We start from the raw sequence: 16,380 nt of genomic DNA, 5'->3' as shown, positions 1-16,380 counted from the left end.
TATTATGTTTTTCTTTTTCCTCTTTAATATTTACTTTTCTATATGCATGCAAAATATGATGTGCAGTGTGGATGGGAGTGGTGGATCAAGTAGGCGTTGATCAGGCAATACGGAGCATCTCTTTTTGCTTGTGTGTGTGTGTGTGTGTGTGTGTGTGTGTGTGGTTTTTTTGTTGTTTGACGGTGTAGGGAAAGGGTCCAAAATGCCCAAATGTACTGACAACGACACCCAAAATAGCCCAACATCAGTTTCTTGGATGCTGACTTGGAGAGGTCTCCTCTCATCGGTACATCAACCACTGGCATTTGTGTGTCCCTTGGTTCTAATTTGAATTTCTTGGTCGTCCAAGAAGCAACACACTATGACGAAGTCTAGTGCTGAGGTAGAGTATCGATTTCTTGCACCTTTGGTGGCTGATGCCGCTAGGGTTATGCATCTCTTGCGCGACATTGGAGCTTCCTTGAGCTCTCCACCAGTTTTGTCCTCCGACAATGTTAGTGCTCTTCAGCTTGCGGTGAATCCTGTCATTCATGCTCGAACCAAACATGAGCTTCATTATCATTTTGTACATGATAAAGTGGTCCAAGGTTCTATGCCAACAAAGTTCGTTCCCTCCATGCACGAACTGACATTTTCACCAAACCACTCACCAAGTTGCATTCCCGTTTCCTAAGAGCCAAGCTTGGTGTTGTGTAGCTCCCACCTCAAACACTTTTGGGGATGATAAACAGATCGTCTATGACACTAAGAACTCATGGTTGTACCCTATTTCTAGCCTCCCGTTGTATGTGTTTGTATCATATCCTAAGCCTTGACATGCAAAGACTCCTAATCATATACTCTTAGCACACGTAGGGGACTTTGCACATGAGATGTATATATATTACTACATCTGTAGCATATGCTGGAGGAAGAAGAAGACAATAGCTTCTTGAATTATCTTGTATTGATTGATTTTCTTCATAAGTTTAATAAATTACGAGGTTTTTTAATTTTTCTTTGTTATCATTATTCAAGATTACTTTGTGAACTTTCATATGTTATTTCACTCCCAACAGATCTGGCATCAGAGTCGTGCATTTGCTAGATAATAGCCCATTGGATCATCAATTTTGAGAAATGGCCTTATATTTAAGATTTTCTTCATGGCCCATTATTACCCCTTGATGTACAACCTTCCCCGAATTCTACATTTAACACAAAATACTTTGTACGATAGTGATTTTTTCCCGGTAAACTATTCAGTGTTTAGGTGTTAAAATTTTTACACCTTTATTAATGATTCAATTGCATGGGTATTAATGTAACTTGACAATTTACACAATTATCTAAGCTAGTGACCTATTGACATGGATCTGAATATTTAATTGATCGGTTTGTTGGTAAGTTAGATTTAAAGATCAATGGTTCTACCTGAGATTTACGAAATAAAATTTCTTCTTATTCTAATACTAGGAAACATCCATAAATAGTTCATTTTATTGTATGAAAGTGGATGTTTTTGGACATTTTAATATATTATACTTGAATTCAACGATCTCAAAATTTCACAAATTGATATATCAAGAGATTCACTTGTTCTCTTTTTAATGTATCATTGTTGACACTCATTACAACATATTTTAGCTGATTTATTTTTATTTTTATTGAGATCATATTCACTTATTGTGGAGCAAAGTATTGATCAATCAAGAATACCAAAAAACTGTCATATGAAGATAGCAAATCTACACACATGATCAGAAGATAAAGATAGCAAATATGAAGATGTTCGAATATATTGAGATCATCCTGGAAGATATTTATGCAAGCAGCTAGGCTAATTAGCTGTCTGCAGCTTAGTTAATTAGGAGTTTAATTAGCTAGTTAATGGTCTAATCAGTTAGTTAGTGACTGGTGTTAATAGGTTAGTTAGTTGTTGAAAGCTGTCAATGATTAGTTGTTAGATATTTTGTATAAATTGTTCATTTGCAGTGAAATAAGATTACTTTTTTCATTCCCCACAAAATATCTCTCAATGTTCTTCATCTTCACCTTCAACGTGCTGGTTCACAGCTCTTTCTCACTCCATTAAGGGAGTTTTCACTTCGATTCACCTCGATTTTGACATGATATCAGAGCGAGAATCGTGATTTTAAGCTTTCTCTCATCCTCTCTACGTTGACAAATCGTACTTCATATATCACCGTTTGAAAATTGTTCTCAGTTTTGATATTTTTTTCCTCTTTTTGCTTTTGGATTTTACGATTTTTTTCTCCCTCATACATGGTATCCTAGCGAAAATCGTAGTTTTCTCTCATCCTCTCTATGTTGGCGGATCGAGTTCATATATCACAATTTGAAAATTGTTCTCAGTTTTGGCATTTGTTCCGCTTTTTGCTTCTCAATCTTGTTCTCCTTCATTACTCTGCAAATTGTTATCAGAATTTGATATTTTCATTCAACATTTCACATTTTACACTATTTTGATTTTTCTTTTTTGATCTCAAAATCTTCAGTTTTCCTTCATTGTTTGATTGTTCAATAACTCATCTCTCATGGCTGCTGAGGGTGAGCCTGCTAGTATTAGTCCAACAGCTCCACAAGAGACCATCAATTCATTCAATTCTTCGTACATGCATCCTGCAAAAAAAATACAGGATTAACTCTGATTCCTACTATTAGTGGTGACTGGTGGGCATGTTATGGTAGGGTACGGTATTTGAAATTTTGGTATGATAATTTTGATATTCAGTTTTTAAAAGCATTATACCATTACCATACCATATTAATTCGGTATGGTTTAATATTTTGATGTTCGATTTTGATATTTTGCGGTATGGTAATCGGTAATCATAGTTTGTACTTCGATAATATATACTCGTATAATAGAGTATTATTACTTCGATTTTTCAAAAGCGCATCTCAATTGTATCGTAAATACACATTACACATGTAGAAATATTCAAAAAGAAGTACAAACAACTCCTTTTGTTAGTTCAGTATGGTATTCGGTACTTCGGTATGTCATTTATAAATACCGAATACCATACCATATATCAAAAAAATTAAAATATATACCATATACCAAACCAAATACCATAATATCAAAATAATAATATTAAAAATGACAATTCGGTATGATAATTCGGTATATACCATACCATGTCCACCCGACTTACAGTATTTAATGATACTGGATATAGATCACCGAGAAAGGGAATATTTAGGGCATTATCAATAAAAAATAAACATATTTAGGGCACTATCAATAAAAAATAAACTCAATTTCATCAATGAAAAACATCCACGGACAACTGGGGATTTACCTTTCTTTAGACTCTGGGGTGTGACAATGTGGTCACTTTGTAGATTTTAAATACTCTTTCAAAAGATCTTGTTGATAGCTTGCAATATGTAAACGATCATCGTGATCTTTGGCAAGAGCTAGAGGGAAGGTATGATCAGACAAATGGTACAGAATTGTAACAGTTGCAAAAGGAAATCAACTACTTTTCACAAGGCAATCTGGATATCACCAGCTATTACTCTAAGATGAAACGACTCTGGAAAGAATTAAGCACTCTCAGCACCAACACAACTAGTCATTGTCAATGCATTTATGGTACCGAGGCTGGGATGCATAAGGCTGAACGGGAAAGACGGTTGATTCAGTTTATCATGGGCTTAAATGAAGCTTGTACTGTCGTAAGGGGAAATATCTTGATGATGAATCATTTACCTAATATAGCTTCATGTTTCTCAATCTTATGACAAGAAGAAAAACAAAGAGAAATCAAGCCTCGTGATCAGTTAGACTTGACATCCACATCACTCAATACACATGGTTTAGCTAATACAAATTTTTGTACCAACTATAGGGGAAGTAGGGTAATAATCAGCACTATAGAAAAGGAAATGGCTACATTAAATTCAACAGACCTAGTGGAAATTACTATAATGGATATTAGAGCACATCTGGGAGCACATCTGAGGGCTACAAATTCATATATCTGCAACCAAAATCTCACCTATTTTGTGATTACTACAAGAAAATTGGCCACACTGAGGACAAACGTTGTAGGTTACATGGATTTCCTCAAGACTTTAAATTTACCAAACGGAAAAACTCAGCCTGAACCTCAAATGCCCATGAAAGTTATTCTGAAAGAGCATTTGAGAAGTGTGCAGAATTCACCACTCAGATTGGAACCCAAGGGGCCAAAGCTAACTATCAGTTCAACAGCAGGATAGTTCAGAATTTGATAAGGAACAATATAGTCAACTATGCAGCCTCCTAAATCATTTTCAACATCAAATGCAGGGCAGGATTCAACTAGCAACATTACTTGTGGAGTAGTTAACTTTGCAGATATTAATGCTTGCCATTCCTTCATAACTAAGATATAAACTCAGTAGTGATTGTGACACGTTATCTGATGACTACTGGATTTGAGATTGTGGGGCTTCCTATCATATGACCTGTAATAAAATCTTAATGATTAGGGTGTACATTAGTCGGTTCAATTTAATTTTATGTGTTATCGAATTGAATTAGTGATTTTCAGTTCTTAGCGGTTTGATTTTCAATTTAAACAATAAAAAAATACTCATAAAATAGAAGTAGTGGCAACTAGCCTGAAAAAAAACTTAATCTTAGTTGTAGTCAAAATCCTACATGATGTGTTTTAGTTTACAAGAATCTTCAAGCTTGAACTAGACGTTAGTTAGGAGAAATTAAGAGTTTGTATAATTTAAATTATAGGTTTGTTAGCTTGCAAAATGAAGGAGAAATTAAGAGAAATATATAATAAGTAATGTATATTAAGTATTATAGTATATATATATATATATATATATATATATATATATATATATATATATATATATATAAAAGTGGGTTTAAAGTAGTAATTTAGTATATTCTTATTGGGTTATCAATTTACCCAATAACAAAATAGGAAAAACTGAAATCAAACCAATAACCCAATAAAAAAATTTATAAATCCATTAAACACCACTAACCCAATATTCTAATAACAATAAACCAATAAAATTTTATCTGTTCAATTTATTGGTTTTGCACACCCCTATTACTGATCGATATTAATACAATAGCCTACCCATTTCTTGTGACATTGCCAAATGGATATAAGGTTAGAGTAACATAAACCGGTGACATTTTTCTTAATCCAACATTGACCTTGTATAAGGTATTGTATGTACCTAGTTTTAAATTTAATCTCAACTCTGTTTACTGCTTGACTATGGAACTTGAGGGTTTTGTCAGTTTCATTAGTGTTTCTCGTGTATTGCGGGCCTCTTCTCTGAAGAGGCCTCTGGAGATTGGTAGAGCTCAAGATGGTTTGTACTATCTTTAGTCAAAATGTCATAACAAATACTCAGGTGTTGCATCATCATGCAATTCATCTTCATCATCATTTTTTTCCTTTTCCTAGCATCTTTCAACTCACCTCTAGTTCTCATAGACCCGATAAGCAGGTTTCATCTCCTTTATTCAACATTGTAAATAATTTATGCAAAATTAATAAAGGAACTTGTTCTATTTTGAGTCAATGTTTGTTTTCTAACTCTCATGAAAATAGTAATGATCTTTTGTGGCACTTAAGGCTAGGACATGAACCTTTTGTTAAATCGAAAGGAATATTTCCACTTTTGTCCTTCGCACCCAAACAACCTTTTGTATGTTTAATTTTTCCAATGGCTAGACAAACCAGGGTACCATTTTCTAACCACCACTGCTACCAATCCTTTTGGTCTTTTACACATTGATATATGGGAACCATAGCACATAGCCACATATGCAAATTACAAATTTTTTCTCACTATAGTTGTGACTTTAGTAGATCAACTTGGACTCACTTAATAAGTTACAAAAGCAATGCCCTCCAAGTCATTAAATCTTTTGTTACTCTTGTTGAAAATCAATTTTTCATTACAGCTAAAGCACTCAGGTTTGATAATGGCCTAGAATTTGTCAACCATGAAACTAACTTGTACCTCCAGTCTAAAGGTATCATATATCAGAAAACTTGTCCTTACACACTACGACAAAATGGTGTTATAGAAAGAAAACACAAACACCTTCATGAAATATCAAGGGCACTTCTGTATCAGTCCAAGTTGCCTCTTAAATTTGGGGAGAATGTGTGTTGACAACTACCTTCTTCAGACTACCTTCTTCAATCATAAAAAACAGATATCCATATGAGCTAGTGTGTCAAAAGAAACCAGTATATGATTATCTCAAACCTTTTAGATGATTGTGTTTTCCTACCAAACTAAAAAATAAAAACAAGTTTGAACCAAGAACAACACCTTACATAATTTGTGGGATATTCGTCTGGAACCAAAGGTACAAAGTCTTAGAATTGGCCACTAAGAAAATAAGTGTTTTTGTTTGTTTAAAACCGTTAAAGGGAAATAACAGAAATTCAATTCAAAAGCTAGCCGCTAAAACAGAGATGGAGTTTGAAAAACAGAATATGCAGAGAGACAAATTATTTTCTTGTTACAAGACCGTCTATAATTGATCATCAATTTAGCAACTTAAATAGTTGCTATTACAACTAAAAATAGGACAAAGAAACAACCTATTTCTACCAAAATTAAAATAACTAATTAGTTTCTTACCAAAGATAGGACTCCTAATTTAACTAGGATTTGTACGTTAAAAAAAGCTGGAGAAAAAAGAAAAAAAAAACAGTGGCATTCTTAAAGCAACTTTTAACACTCTTCCTTGCTTTATGAAATGCAAACACCAATTCTTTGCCTTAAAAGCTCGAACTTGCTGACTGGAAGTAGCTTAGTGAACAGGTCTGCTAGCTGGTTTTCAGATTTGCAGTAAAGGAATCGCTACCAATTTTCAACTACTGATTGCTACCATCACTGCGATGTGCATTGGAACTGGAATTTTCCTGAGGGAATGGTTTACTAAGAATCTGTCCGAATAATTTTACATCACCATTTCTACAATGTTTCTCCACGGTTGATGAACTACCTACTGTCTTCTGGATTTTTTGTAATGCAGCTGATGTTTTGTAGCCAGAATCTCCAAACTGTATGAGATCCGACTCCCCCACTAAATAGCTGCCAAGAATCTGGTAGGATTCAACCTAGGCTAATCGGGAATTGCTCAGCAAAGGTAGCTCAGCTGACTGAGTAGCATTCTCACACTACTCATCACAAACATTCTCAAGTTCCAGTTCTGATAATTTATCAGCATTAGCAGCTCCAGGCATCTGTTTTCTCTGAACTAAAATATTACTTTCCAGGTAAAGCTTACACTCAGAATCAGATTCCAAATGAGTCATATTCTGGAATCTATTAAGAGGGCACAATCCCCCTTCCCTAGTAGTAGCAAGACCAGAATTATTTTACAACAACACCATATTGGGCTTTCTATCTTCCAAATCATGCTCAGGCGAAGAAATTTCTTCACCTAAATGCTTAGCAGAAACTTCATTTGGACAAGGTATGTCAGGTAGGCCATTCTTCGAGTCATCCGATGGAAGTCCAAAAATATCATCTAGCTTCTCCCCGAACGCAGCAGCAGCAGCTTTGAAATAAGCAAGTCAATGCAGTCAATTTTGCAATCACAGTCAATTTTGCAGTCAATTTTGCAATCGCAACCAGGATAAAGCCAACCTTCATTATCAGGTGGAATGTCTTTTTTTAGCAGAGGTAGCTCCACACACAACTGGTGAAATCCACGCTCTTCTTCTAATGGATTTAATGAGAAACTTTTGCCTCTTATTTTGATTTTAAATAGGTCTTGAGACACTGCTTGTAAAACATGATGTGACAAAGAGTTGATCTTCTTCCTGTTCATCAACAACCCGAGCCTCTGCATCTTGCTGCTGAGTTTTGTTCTCGCAGATGATCGCTTCATGCCCAAGATGATTGCACTTAGTACACTTAGCATCAGGCCTCTCCGAACACTTGAAAGGTTCATGTCCGAGCTTGTCGCAATGCTTACAAGGAGGGTATTTTCCTTTAAAACCAACTATTTTGTTTTTGTTGTAATGCGCTGCACCTTCTTCTTAAGTTGGTTGGTACTTTTTATTCTTTTTCTTCTTATTAGAACATCCATCATCGTGATGCTTGTCCGATAAGGCACCTTCGACAGCTCCTTCTTGTCTCATAACATGCCGGTGCTCTTGTGATTGAAAAGAACTTAAGAGCTCTACAAGTGTGATCTTGGACAAGTCCTTAATATTTTCTAAGGTTGTTATGGTAGCCTCAAATCTTTCAGGTGTCGTTACTAGGATTTTCTCAATGATCGTTGTATCATTGAAAGTGGAATCCAACAATCTGATGCGATTTGCTAAATTAAGAAGTCTGTCAGAGTACTCCTTTATGGTTTCACTTTCTTTTATCCTTTGCAGCTCAAACTCACATAGATTCAACATTTTCATCCCTTGAATCCTTTCATCTCCTTCATACTCAGTCTTGAGATAATCCTATATCTCTTTCGCTGATTTCAGAGACATGATACGAGTGAAGACAGTAAATAAACATGCCATTGCTTTTGATTTCCTAGTATTCCTCTCCTTGTGAGTTTTAACCTGTGCCACCATTGGATTGTCCGGCAAGGGAGTTATCTCATATTTATCTTCAAAAGTTTCCCAGATATCTAAAGCTTGCAGATATATTCGCATTCTAACTGCCCATATTTGATAACTTTCTTCATCGAAAGTTGGTGGTGCCATTGAAGAAAAATTTGCTTCTCTTTTATGGTATCCACTGGATCAGATTGATACAAACACTCACAGGTTCTTTAAGATTAAAGCTCTAATACCAATTGTTGGTTTAAAATTGTTAAAGGGAAATAACAGAAATTTAATTCAAAGGCTAGCCGCTAAAATAGAGATGGAGTTTGAAGAAGAGAAATGCAGAGAGACAGATTATTTTCTTGTTAAAAGACTGTCTATAATTGATCATCAACTTAGCAACTTAAATAGTTGCTATTACAACCAAAAATAGGACAAAGAAACAACTTATTTCTACCAAAATTAAAATAACTAATTAGTTTACTACCAAAGATAGGACTCCTAATTTAACTAGGATTTGTACGTAAAAAAGGGCTGGGGAAAAAAGAAAAAAAGCAGTTGCATTCTTAAAGCAACTTTCAACAGTTTCTAGAGATGTTCTGTCTTATGAAAACATTTTTCCTTTTGATATGTTTTCGGCTCAGTTTACTTTTACTTCTATTTTAAGGTCAGTAGAGTCTCACTTTTAGAACAACACCGGCACACATACCACTAATACAAATCATATGGATTCAAGGAATGTCACCAGTCCTATTGTTTTTAATTTTGCGCCTTTATTCTCTAGAGAAGAAGTGTTATTTCCATTACAACATAAACTTATTTTTTTAGAACAATAACATCCCATATCTCTTTCTAATCACACACCACAATCACCAATATCACAATCATCAGATCATGTTGTTGCAGGACCTTCAAGTACCACTATACAAACCAACGCACCAAGAGGGTCTTCTAGACCACACATCATACCATCCTATCTACAACAATACAAATACTCATTGCCTACTCTCCACACAGGCGCAACTTCAATATTAATATTACCCTTTTATATTTCTCTATACCATCCCATGCCTACTCTTTCACAACCAACAACACCCCATTCACATATCTCACCCAAGATAGTCAATAAATAATGAGAAATATATCAGTTGATAGTGAACCTTTTACTTATGAGGAGACAACTTTTAACCCTTCTTAGCAAGCTGCCATGACACAAGAGTTTGTAGCAATGTATGCAAATAAAAGTTGGGGCTTAGTTAAATATCCTGCTATAAAAAAAAGCTATAGGGTGTAGATGGGTCTACAAAGTTAAATACAAAATAAATGGTAGTTTTAAAAGGTTGAAGGCAAGGCTTGTAGTTAAAGATTTTACTCAATAATAAGGTGTTGATTACATTGAGACTTTCTCACTAGTAGTAATTATGATAACAATTAGAACTTTACTGTGTTTAGCCATAAAGAAAGAATGGGCACTACATCAATTAGATATGAACAATGCATTTCTGCATGGAGATTTAAAGTAAAAAATTTATATGGAGGTTCCACTAGGGTTGCTAGTAGATCAGGAGAGGTTGGTATACAAATTAAGAAAGTCCTTGTATGGCCTAAAGTAGGCTAGTAGACAATGACATGACAAATTGACTGAGAGTCTCTTTGTTCAAGAGGACCCACCCATTTTGCTAGTGATTATTCTCTATTTTGCAAAAAGGATGACATGTCTATAATTTTTATTGTTTTGGATGTTGATGTAATTGTTACTGGTACTGATCTAAATGAAAGTCAAGAGTTGAAAAGGTTCCTATACTATCAGTTCAAGATCAATGACCTAGAAAGACTTTGATTTTCTGGGATTAAAGATTCTTTATACAAACACTGGTGCTCTGAATATTTAAAGAAAATTTGTCACTGACCTGCTCAAGGATTTTGATTGCATTAACTACACCACAGTTACATCCCTACTGGACCCTGTGGTGAACTTTATGTTGCAGAAGGAAAATTGTTTCCGGATCCAACTTATATAGAAAATTGGTAGGAAAATTAAATTTTCTCACTACTACAAGATTGGACATTGCATATATTATGCAACATATTAGCCAATTTATGCAAGCTCCTAAAGAGCCACACTATAGAGATGCATTGCATGTACTAAAATACCTCAAAAATTGTCACGATTCAGAAATCCAAAGATCGTGATAACACTTATCGCGGTGAACCTTGACAAGTAATCACATCACACAAACTAATACAAAAGAGAAATTAATATTCAAAACCCAAGGCAAGACACCTAGAATAAAGCCGAACCATAACCAACATAATGAAAGAGGAAATAAACATAAACAATAATGTCATAACTCCTAAAATCTGGTGTCACGGTGTAAGAACTACTAGTATAACTTAAGAAAATGCAATACATAGGAATATCTCTGTCTCGGAATAGTAATAAAGACATAGTCTAATAAGAAGAGGTAGTTGTAGACTTTGAATGCATAAATTCCATTGATACCTCATAAAACTCCAAATACCGCCCGAATCAACCAACGTGAAGCGTACCCAAATCAGGATCTGCACTGAAAGGCCACAGTAGAAGTGAGTACGATCCACTTGTACTCAGCAGGTATCATAGGCTAACTGGGAAAAGTATATAATAAAGCATACAAAATACACATTAAGACACGTCACCTGTAATCAGAAAATGTCCCACAACGATAGCCCACACCGCTTGCACTAACAATTCTATAATACTCACATATAATGCAACAAATGTCAGAAAGGACCACAAGTACACATTATACCACATACAAGTAAAGCTCAAAGAGATAATATATACAAGAACATCAAGAACCAGTAAGAAAAGATATAACAAATGGATAGGTAATAAGTCAAGGCAAAAATACAATTACACCACAAGCATAATAAACTAGATGCAATAAAAATAATAAGAATGATAATGATGATGATGATGTAATGCACGAGATTGTCACACAACCTCCGAGACTGTCACACAGCCTTCGTATATACCTACAGAGCTAAAGATTTCCAACGTAGGACCCATAAAGGGTTCGTCAATCCATATAAAATCCATATCCATATCTCCTCTCTAGCACATTCCTCGGGAAGGGTTTTTTTATAAGATGTCACATTTTCTGTCAGAAAAAGTCAGTGTTTCTTAGTATTTTCAGTATTTCCACGGTGGTACCAATGTTTCATGAATGTACATGATATGAAGATGTAATGATCACAACCATTTACAATGAGTATTTTCATATCCAACCAATATACCAACCAAGTGAACCAAATCTCCATTCAATATTTCCAACCATCCATGAAAACCAACACGATTCATATGCCAATAGAGTATGAACACATCACAATACATAATTGGTACCACAATAGGTTTTTCATCAAACATGATAAGATTATTTTTATGCATATAGGCTATCAACATAATGTAGGATCCTATACAGTCATGCATAGCACATAATATCCCAAAACTACCAAATACATCATGTATAGGCCCCCACACAGACACACACAATAAGAAAGCCATTTTTACTGATTATTTTCCACATTCTTAACATGTTTTTTATCATCAAAATTAATCACCCAGTCCAGTTTGAAAGAAGTTAAGCCACAACCTACCTCGAAAGTCGAAAGATAGTCCACAACCCTTCAATCCATAATATTATTCCTCACGAACAAATTCGAAATCAATTAAAATATGGAAATATAGATTCTACAGATTAAAATAAAGCCAACGATACCCATATTGCCTAGTTTCGAGTCGGGGTCAAAATGGATCCCCGAAACACGTCTTCAAAGAAGAAGGAAAAATTAAAACTTTATTTTAAAAATGTGTTCCCCATATTTTTAGAAGTCTACAGCTGAAAATCTACATAAATACAAGTTAAAATGAGGTCCAAATTGAGAAAAATTATTTTCAAATTTTACCGAGTAAAAATCCTCGAAACCCATTTAAAAATTAAGAATTAAAGTTATTTTGAAGATGAAATTGAGGGAAAACAAATAATTATAAGATCAAAAACTCACCCAAGTGAAAAAATTGTGAAATCGAGGTTTAAATTGGAGAAATACAATTTTGGGGAAAGGACAAAACTAGCACTTTATTCCAAAATAATTCCACCATAATAGCCACCCAAAACTGATTACCTATAATTAGCCACTAAAGTAATTCCTACTTTTAGACATTTCAATGTAGGCTTCGTCTCTTTCTCTATTTTTTAAATTTTTTTTTTATTGTTTCATTTAGAAAAAATGTTGTCCATTTTCATATGAAAAAACGAATTCAACTTTTCTATTTTTTTATTTCACTACTAAAACTGTATCAAAATGGTATAAACGTTGTATCAATTTGATATAGGGACTGTATATGTATGTGTAAGTTCCCTATCTTTTAAAAAAGTATATCAATGTGGTATAACCGTTGTATATATTTATTATAGGGATTGTGTATGCATGCATAGGTTTCGTCACTTTTGAAAAAGTGTATCAATTTGGTATAACATTGTATCGATTTGGTATAAAAAATGTATATGTAGGAAAGTGACAAAGTAGCCTAAAGGCTACTAAATGACGTTAAACGTTGTATCAATTTGGTACAATGTTGTATAAATTTAGTATAGAGATTGTATATGCATGCATAGGTTCTGTCTCCTTTGAAAAAGTGTATCAATAGGGTATAAGCATTGTATCAGTTTGGTATAAAAACTGTATATGCAGAAAAAGGCCAAAATATCCCAATGGCTATTACGGGGTATTATTTTGGCCGACTGGCCACCATGTGGAAAACTTACCATATGATGGCCATTTGTTTTCAAAATGGCCAGTGGGTGTCCTTTCCCCTACAATTTTTAAGTCTTACAGGCCAAAATCCTCAAATTTTATATTTTAATTCGGGTTTAAAATAAGAAATAGATGATAAAGATTGAAGAAAATAATTGAAATAGGTGCTATGGAGCCAATATTAAAAGTGGAGAAAGTTGCTCAAATTTATGAAACCCTAAGCTCCAAGTCTAAAAAATAGTGAACATGGATATTTGTATACCCAGGCATCGCGATCGCGGTCCTGGATGAAGCGGCTATTGCGATCGTGGATCAGTTGTCGAGACTGAGCACTTAGCCTCCATGCCCAATTGCAATCGCGGTAGTAGCCTCGCAATCGCAGGTGCACTAACTAGGGACTTGGTGAAGTTTCAAGTCTCTACGGGGCCCTCGAGATTCACTCAAAATCCCGTGAATGCAAACGAACTATGCTACCCTATCTAATTCAACGCTTCAAACTCAATGTCAATATCAAAATTTCAAAAAAATACATTGTCACAAAGTTGACCCTCGAAACTCAAAATCACAACTTTTTGAACCGATGATCGAAATGAAATTTAAAAACCATAAAACTACATCAACCATGTTACCACCCTGAAATCAACGTTCCGGATCTTCTGGCGTAATTTGTTTTTCCATCCAATGTAAAGATCAAAAGATGTTGACTGAAGTCAACTATAAGTCTCTCCAAGCCACCAAAAATCACAATATCACATAAATCACCCTAAAATGCATCGAAAACCATATCAATCACCCTCACACTCCAAAAATACCACAACACAATCATGAAAAGGAATATAATGATCAAATCACACGGAAACACACATTTTATATAATTCATCAAAATTGGAGTAGTTACTAAAATGATCCTACTTTGGGATTATTTTTTTCAAATAAGCCAGACTACTGTCATAACTAATTGTGAATCTAACTGGTTTCATGTCCTGATTCTAGAAGATCTATGAGTGGTTAGATAGTGTTCCTAGGTGACACTCCTATCAGCTGAAAATTAAAGAAGCAGACCATAATTTCCCTCTCATCAGCTGAATTTGAATACAGGTCACTAATAAAGATTGTACGTGAATTAGTTTGTGTTGACATGCTGCTTACTCAATTGATTATTGATCCTTCCAAATTAATTTCTAATTTTTTGGATAGTGAAGTTGCAGTTCATATTGTAAAGAACCCTATTTTTCATGAGAGGACAAAGCATGGATTGTCATTTTGTTAGAGACAAGCTTCATGATGGGCCCATTCAACTGCATCACATTGCCACTACTCAACAATTAGCTAACATTCTTACTAATAAGGTTCTTACTGGTGTTAAGCATCACTCTATTCTTGGTAAGTTGTCGGTGCATCATTCACCTCCAACTTGAGGCCGGGATGGAGGGGGTGGAGATCATCATGAAAGATATTTATGCAAGCAGCTAGACTAATCAATTAAGTGCAGCTTAGATAGTTAGTTAGGAGTTTAATCAGTTAGTTAATGACCTAATCAGTTAGTTAGTGGCTGGTGTTAGTAGGTTAGTTAGCTATTGACAACTGTCAATGATTAGTTGTCAGATATTTTGTATAGATTATACATTTGTAGTGTAATAAGAGCACTTTTTCATTCCCTACAAAATATCTCTCAATGATCTTCACTTTTTCCTTTAACGTTCTGGTTCACAACTTTTTCTCACTCTATTAATATAGTTTTCACTTTGATTCAACTCAGTTTTGACAAAATAGATGTGTGGACATACCAATAAAGATGATTAGAAATGAAGTTATGTGAGGAAAGCTGATAGTGACTGAAGTTAGGAGAGGTAGAGGTCAGTCAAAAAAGATTAGGGGAGGTGATGACAGAAGATATGACACAACTTAAACTTGACAGAAGACATGACACAACTTAAACTTACTATGAAGATGACCCTAGATAGGAAGGTCTAGAGGTTGAGGATTAAGGTAGAAGGCTAGTAGGTAGCCAATTATTGTTTCACTTAACGTGGGAAAGATAGGAGACTAGCCTCCTCTGCTCCTCTTCTCCGTATTAATATTACTCCCTTTGTTTAAAAAAGAATGACCTACTTTAACTTGGCACAAAGTTTAAAAAAATAAAGAAACTTTTGAATCTTGTGCTCTTAAATTAATATTATGTCAAATGTACCAAAATGCATTTTAATCTTGTGGTCCTAAACATGTCATGTGTTGAAACTAAAATATTATCAAAAAGGAAAGGGGTCATTCTTTTCTAAACGGACTAAAAAGGAAAGTAGATCATTCTTGTTGGAAAAAATGCTACAATATTGATATGAACATGAAATTAATGATAGTAAGAGAGTTGTCACAAACACTGTGTCGTGGTAAGCCACTGCCTTGAAAGCGATTTCAGCCCGACTCCGGTGCAAATCCTTCTAGCCGGTCACTCCCCAAGGTTCCACAACTACTTCCAAACACCTGCACTCGTGGCTGGAAGTTTGGAGGTTTCCTAAACCAATTGCCCAAAATTATCAAAGAATAAGAAGCCAAGATTACGGTAGAGAATTGATGAAGGGGGGAGAGTATTTATTTCCTATATTTTCTTCTTGCATCTTTAGTTCTCAAATGATACTCCTTAAATAGGTATATCATTTACGTTTCATTCATCAAAAGAATGAATGGAGACAAACAGAGTTAATGCACATAAATTAACATTACTCTTAAATTAATGGCAAGTCATAAAGGGTAGTAACTTTCAAGACTTCTGATTGTCTTTCATACACAAAGTTACGTTTAATCGTCATTTGAATGATGTACATTTATGAAGTAGTAACTCCCACATCCTATTAACTCTTATGACTTACGGATGTTCACATAAAGTTATTAGAGAGAGTTATGAGAGTTTTTAATCTTTACATTAATTAAGAACGAATTATCCTTCAATCCCCCACTAATGCAAAGATAGAGAATAGAATAATTTTGGGCAAAAGAAAGGAACATGTACTTAAGTGTTAATATCTTTCGA

The 16,380-nt window shown here is 34.6% G+C and overlaps 1 protein-coding gene across 1 annotated transcript; it reads right to left on the bottom strand.

Annotated features, from left to right (window-relative positions):
• Positions 1-8,042: 8,042 nt before the first annotated feature.
• LOC107846331 lies at positions 8,043-8,411 on the bottom strand. The gene has a single exon (XM_016690749.2). It carries the CDS (start codon positions 8,409-8,411, stop codon positions 8,043-8,045), a length of 369 nt encoding a protein of 122 aa, XP_016546235.2.
• Positions 8,412-16,380: the final 7,969 nt, after the last annotated feature.

Source organism: Capsicum annuum, chromosome 11 (assembly GCF_002878395.1).
Source record: "Capsicum annuum cultivar UCD-10X-F1 chromosome 11, UCD10Xv1.1, whole genome shotgun sequence".
NCBI classification, from domain to species: domain Eukaryota; kingdom Viridiplantae; phylum Streptophyta; class Magnoliopsida; order Solanales; family Solanaceae; genus Capsicum; species Capsicum annuum.
The sequence above is the reverse complement of the archived record's forward strand: the minus strand, read 5'-3'. Positions and strand labels throughout refer to the sequence as shown.